This window comes from Brachyistius frenatus, unplaced genomic scaffold (genome assembly GCF_029030835.1).
Source record: "Brachyistius frenatus isolate BFR_SWC_R1_liver_20210118 unplaced genomic scaffold, ASM2903083v1 Contig_62, whole genome shotgun sequence".
NCBI classification, from domain to species: Eukaryota; Metazoa; Chordata; class Actinopteri; family Embiotocidae; genus Brachyistius; species Brachyistius frenatus.
Genome location: NW_027210661.1, coordinates 590,595 through 597,500, shown reverse-complemented (window position 1 = coordinate 597,500; position 6,906 = coordinate 590,595). Strand labels below are relative to the sequence as shown.

The window sequence follows — 6,906 nt, the reverse complement described above, 5'->3', positions numbered from 1 at the left end:
TGATCACATCTATCAGTGTGCAGTGCAATATAAAACTTCTCAACGATACTTATGTCGTATCTCATTAGGGAAAATATATGCTCTTATTTTCCAATCCTTCTTCTCTTTTGTGTGTTAGTTCATAAAATGTCGACTCTGGTCTGATAACGTTAAAAGAAATATTTTTTTGGACAACATTTTCAGAAACATACCCATTTTAAACAGGAATGAGACCAAATGTTTGATTCAGAGGAGATGGTGCTGATAGTTCAGTTCAACATGACGAGTTGAGTTGAGGAAACAGCAAGCTCGTCTCTGTCTAACGTTGTACTGTAACTGTCTAATGCTACGGTGCATTTTGCTTGTACAAAAGCAGGACATGTAAAAATGTCTGAATTTGTGGTTTTAGGGTGTGTTGACGATGTTTTGGTAAAGTAGATATCAGATGTCATGTCAGTAATTCCTTATATGAGGTTTTCCAGGCAGGCTTGTGGATCAATTCTGTCATTCTAGCGAGAGCCATCAGTGGTATCTGCTGCACTACTATTGCTAATGTATAATTCATCATGCCACGCCTTGTGTACAGTTACTCTCACACTGGCGCTCTCCTTCACATCTCTCCACTTAAGCTAAATGAGCTTGTAGGCATATATATATATATGATTAACATAAATACACAGAAATCCTCCCACACATACACACAAATACTACGTGTGACAGGATTCGGGATTCACTCAGAGTTTCCGAGGCGTTGGCAGGCTGACAGTATTCCTGCAGCCCAGGAGGAAAACACTGGGGCCAAGCTGATAACTCTCACCGTCACCCTTCACCCTGCCGCTGCTGCTGCTGCTGCTGACAGCAAAACGGCCCGGCAAGATTTATAGATTTACATGAGATGCTGAGAAGAGGATGACATATTGAGACCTCAGACTAGTAAACACACTGGGGAACAGCGCGCTCTCAGCTCTATTAAGCACTTAATGAAATGAAGTGCAGCGTCAAGATAAAGGAGGTACGGCACATGCTTGGTTATTATCAGGATATAATTTGGGGCATTTCTGCTCTTTTTGGACTCGTAATTGATTTGCAAAACTGACGGGGCTTAAACGGTTTAGGTTGACTGTGGGTCGCGTCCTGCTGCTTCTCCCGGGGCGAGCCTGCAACCTAATTGGCTAATGGTTGCTGACATTAAATGGGAGCTCGCTTCAAATGTGACAGAGTGAACAGACAGGAAAGAAAAGAGTGTTTTCATCCTCTGCCTTTTCTTTGCTCTTCCCCTTAAGTCATCGATAGCCATAAAAACAAGGAGTACACCTTATCCAAAGCAGGAGAAAACAGCGATGCTGATAAGTGAAACATACAGAGACACCGGGACAGCAGCACCTCTGACCTCCCTCTTCCTCCGCATTAACTGTTTCCTCCGTGATCATCATTTCTTCATTAAACCCCGTCTATCCTGTCCCCCTATTGCCCTTTGCTCCTTTCCATCCCTCGGTGGGTGCGTGTGTGTGTGTGTGTGTGTTATATGTGTGTGATATGTGTGTGAGGGGCGCTGTCTGCCTGCTGGTTGCCAGGTTACCACTAATTGAGGGGCCTCCAGAGAGAGTCGCTGTTATCAGAGCCTGAACGCTCTGTTCTGCTCACCGCTCTCATTCCTGCTCTTATTTGCTGCATCTCTCCTTTACATTAAAGCCATCTCGCACTTCAACACAGCGGCTTCATGAATATAAACTTTTTCCAATATCTCCTACATTTATCCCCCCATAGATTGAACTCATGCTGATTATTTTTTCCATTATTCTTATCATCTATCATCGCAGTTGCCTCAAAAAGCAGTGCGTCGTTCTCATGGCGACCCACCCATTTCTTCTGTTGCTGTGCTCAGCCAGGGTTGTCAAAATATTCCCTGTTCCTGTTTCATCTCTGCCTTTCATCTGCCGTCTCCACTATCCCTTTGGCCTCACTTTACTCTGGTTATCTGCTGCTCTTTTCCTTCGATTTTGGCATCCTCCAGTCGCTCCATCTTGCCTTTATCTACCGCCAAATCCTTATCCCGTTACACAACATGCTCCACGCAGATACAAATACATGGAGGATGCAACACGATTATTACAAATGTTTGATTGGATGATTGCAATCTTATTGAGGGCAGTTTGTTCATTCCAAAACTCAATGAGATGATGTGAAGGAAACAGACAGGAGATCATCCTTTGTAAATGTTGATGACATTATAGAAGTGTTCACTCACAGCTGTTAGCTCTCAGTTTGAAAAGGAGGTTGATCAACTGAATATTTCATAATCCCATTTTTTTCATCGCATGCAATAAAAATGCCACTTCATTTGAAGCCAATTGGAAATGTATTTGTTAGAACTTGGACTTCATGTTGAAGTTTCATGTTGGAGTCACGTTGATGAAACACTTTAAGTAGACCCACTAGGCCCATCCATTTCACTGGGACTCTCCACACTTGTTTCTCCCCATCAAAGGATCTCCATCTCTCGTCCTCACTGCCTCCCCCGGCATATTCAGTTTATCTCCTTTGCCTTTCATCTACCTCTCTGCTCGTTCCCACTCTCCATCTCCACTGCATTGCAGATTTTCTTCCCCTTAGCAGAGCTGGTTATAGAAAAGCGGATGCACAGCTGGGATGTACTGCTTTCCTTTAATCATGACTGCTTCATTCCTCCCAATTCATCGTTAGATAAAGTGGGACACTGCTGTCACATGTCCCCCCAGAATCAGAATCACACACACACACACACACACACACACACACACACACACACACACACACACACACACACACACACACACACACACACACACACACACACACACACACACACACACCCCTCCAAGCCACCATTCACATTTAAAATTCTATTTGGCACTCATGTTGTCTGCAGCACAAATGTTGTCATGTTGTACATGAAACTCTCAGCTTAGAATACGTTGACATAGTTTAGTTGTGACACTATAAACTTGCAGTTACATGCACACCTCATGCCTCCTTGACATGGATAGATGAGGCTGGATGAGGAGAGGGTGGGTGGGAGGTGGGACATTATTCCCTTGAGTCAAGTGCTCTCTTAGCAACCAGCCACCCATCAGATTCACAACACTATCACGTAACCACAAAACACAGCCTTCCTCCTACGCAGGTCTGCAAGCTCTCCGCAGTGACACACACACACATGTGGAACAATGTCCTAGTTTCAAACATGACGTTAAAAAAATGTAGGAAGCTCCGAACTCAAAAGATAAAACAGGATGTTTACACATAAGCAGCATAACTAACAACAACAGCATCAACGTCAGCTTGTGTCTGTCCACTTTCTAAAGTAATAATTAGATTAGGCTCTGAGAACTACCTGGTAAGAACAGTTTTCCTGGTGGACCATCCTTCACAGCATCCTAGAGCTGGTTGAGCTGGGGGAACAGGAGCGGGACTGGGATAAGATTCCCAGCCCTGCGGAGGTATTCCAGCGGAGAGGGGAGGAGGGGTCCCACCCAGTCCTTGATCCAAACTAAAAAAAAAAAAAAATCAGTCCCTACCACTGCTTGCGTCTCCTTGTCAGACAGTTCAGTCTTGACCCTCTGCTTTCTGTCTTTCGTTTCTGCTTGTTTTTCTGCTCTGTCTGTTTGTTAACAGAAAAGGGCAGTGTCTGATCGCTGCTCCCCCAAAGCTGAAAGAGGGAGGGGAGAGAGAGACCGGGGGAGGGCTGTGAGAACGGGAGAGAAACAGAGAGGGAGGGAGGGGAGCAGTGGAAAGCAGAGTACACTCCCGGTTGCCCTTTCTCTGTCTGCTTTGGACTGAAAAGGGGGAGGAGCTGCTGGGCTGCATGTATGCAGAGTCCGCCGGTGGAGAAGGGTGGGGGTGGGGGTGCGGTGTGGTGTGGGTCAGTGATGGGATGTCGTTCTGCTGTTTCATATGGCGTCATGACAGATTGAGAAAGGGCAGAGGAGTGACTTTCATTCCTTAACCTTTATCTTAATCAATCCCCGTGTGTGCTGCATAAAGCGTCATGAAAAGAAAACCTGACCCGTGCCGGGGCTGAGTATCCAACCTCAGATTTATCAGCAAGTGACCGAAAATGTCAAGTACCAAAAAGTGGCATTGAAGGTCAGGACATATTTGCATGTTGGGCTCCTCCTCATTGTTTGTCTGTGTCTTTGTAAGATTATAATCCCATAGTGGCAGATGGCCTCTCTATAATCCACACGGGCCAACCTACTCCGATAATCTCTCCCTTCTCCATCTCTGCACCCATTCCTCCGTCCTGACATTTATTTTAATGGTTCTGCACTATAATATAGTTATATGCAGAAATAAGGACACTTCAAACAGTACGTTTGAACAGGTGTGACCTCTCCTATGAGGATATTTATTTCTTATTTCTACTATACTGTCTCATTCATTACTTGTTTATAGCACATCTTGAGGCACCTATGGGTGCTTCAAAGGATTTATTTGTTAATTATTGACAAACTGTTGACAAATATATTATAGAAAAAAAAAATTCTGATTGAAATTACATTACAGTGTATTAAAACATATATTAAATGTTGATATACTGCTTATAAAAGTCAATACTTATTTAATCCCGTCATAATTTCTGACTCTGAACAAAATGGATAAATCGACCAATCATTTCACAAACCAGTTTGAACTATCCCATTAAATCAGCTCTTTACAGAAATGTGACATCCTGATAGAATTAAATCAGACATCAACTTTCATTTTTCTCTTTTCTTTGGCAAGGGGAGCAAGAAGTGTGTACTTCCTGTTATCTCATCCCTCCTCCCGGGCCAAATCTCTCTATCCAATATTGATCTCTGTTGGGTGACGCTGCTTTTCCCGATAAGACCACTCTTGGGTTTAATGACCTGGAAGTGGATCGATGAGCTCCCTGCTCTGATCTCTCTGCCCAGGCCTGCACATCATTGGCTGTGGGTTGGCTTCCTGCACGGTGCCCAGCTGTGGCCGACTGGAGCACTGCCCATCCCGTGACACTAACCTTGGATAAAATGATCCGTGTTGAAGTGTGATAAACCTGTTTGCCTTACAGGGGAAGATAAAAAAAAAAAAAAGGCCTCACTCTTTATTCAAGGTTACATGTAAGCTTCTTTAAGCTTACAGAGAAAAGTATGGTGACAGACAAACATATAGCTTATATAAGATCCTGCATCTTTTTTTTTCAGTTGAAGGTTGCCGTGCTTGCTAATACACGAGCAATTAGAACCCAATGCATTTATTTGATCAAATATAGGTTAGTATATCATATAGCTCCTGTGTGTACTTTCTGCCCTCCAGTGATCAACACTTACTGATTTCAGGCAAAATCTTAGAATGGTTGATTGGTGTTGTTTTTTTCTTGAACAATACAGCTTCATATATCAGCCTGCAAAGAACAGGAACTTAATATGGAGACTTTTCAATTTGGTGGCAAGTGTATTTTCAGAATAGTTCATGTTTCAGATGAAGTGGTTGTTGGTTCGTCCAACAGATCAGGCGGTCGGCGTGGTTTGAACTTTCTCTCTCAAAAGGTCACACACCACTTTGGACAAAGCCCTTCATTTATAGCCGAACTATGGCTTTAAGTCAGTCTATCATCAGTGAAGAACATTAACATGGAAGCCAATACTCGGTCGTCGTGAGTTAATGATCTGATGGACTCGCTCTCCGATTCAGATCTTTGCATTTCCAGGCTCAGTGAGGCCTGATGCTTCTCTCTCTTGAACACAAACACACAGCACTGATTTCACTTTCTAAAGCACGGGAGCAATACAACTTTCATGTCCGACATCAGGAGCTTGCTTTGATAAAGTAATCCATAGCAACCCCCAATCGCTCCTCTGTCACCATGGAAGCAGACAGTTCAAAGACACCCCCCGCTGACCTTCACACGGTTGTCAAGGTTACAATCTCGGTCAGAGCACAGGTGGGAGATTGAGACAGCACCTCTTTATTCACACTAGAAAAGAAAGATAGACACAAAGGCAGACTGCTGTTTAGCCTCCCACTCACTGGTCACATTATGTTTGGGTGGCGAAAAACTAAAAGACAAGTGGAACTTTGCAAAAATTGCCTTCCTGCCAAACTTAAGTAGCTGCATGTTTATTGTATGATTGTAATGCTGAACTCCAACAGTAGTCTGTAATTTATGCCCGAACAGAGCAGGAAAAATTGCTGTGTTTTGTGCCACTTTTGCTGTGAGGGTACGTTGTAGTGTTCACTGAGCCCTCTTCTCATCCTCCTTTTCCTCTACTCATCCTCCTTTTCCTCTTCTCATCCTCCTTTTCTTCTACTCATCCTCCTTTTCCTCTACTCATCCTCCTTTTCTTCTACTCATCCTCCTTTTCCTCTTCTCATCCTCCTTTTCTTCTACTCATCCTCCTTTTCCTCTTCTCATCCTCCTTTTCCTCATCTCGTGTGGGGCTCTGTGTATCTAGCTCTGCGACGTGGGCATATTCATAGATGCAAACAGAAATAATGAATACTTAATCATAAGTCACTGATCAGTGAGTGAGTAACTCGGCGGTTCATTGTACTGTAACTAGTGGGACACAGAGAGAGCTGAAAGTGGTACTGTCGGTGGTAAATAACGCCCCGTAACACTGTACAGCTCATGGATGGAAAATACATGAATCTCAGTCGTGCTGTGACACCTCCTCCCCTTCTCCGACAAACAGCTTGCCCTCTCTCTCCTCAGGCCCCGTGCCATCTACCCCTCCCTCCTCCTGTCCTCTCTCCGGCCTTTCACCGGAACTACATTGGCCTTCTTTTCACCACTTCCCTCCGTCTTCCTCCTCCTTCCCCCTCGTCCTCTGTTTCTGCCTTCTCTTTCTCCGTCTCAGCAGGAAGACAGGAGCACAGATGCTTTTAGTGAGCTGACATTTCGTGCCAGTGTAAAAACACTGCATA

The 6,906-nt window shown here is 44.2% G+C and overlaps 1 protein-coding gene across 4 annotated transcripts in view; it reads right to left on the bottom strand.

The window, feature by feature from the left end:
* schip1 (schwannomin interacting protein 1) overlaps positions 1–6,906 on the bottom strand; it is a 194,622-nt gene that overhangs the window by 19,981 nt on the left and 167,735 nt on the right. The window contains exon 1 of one of the 4 annotated variants that reach the window (XM_069706292.1): positions 3,353–3,732. The exons of the other annotated variants lie outside the window; for them this stretch is intronic. Within the exon in view, the coding sequence (XP_069562393.1) occupies positions 3,353–3,382 (30 nt within the window). The 5' untranslated portion in view covers positions 3,383–3,732. Of the gene's footprint in view, positions 1–3,352; positions 3,733–6,906 lie in introns of those variants that run through there. 4 annotated transcript variants of the gene reach the window in all.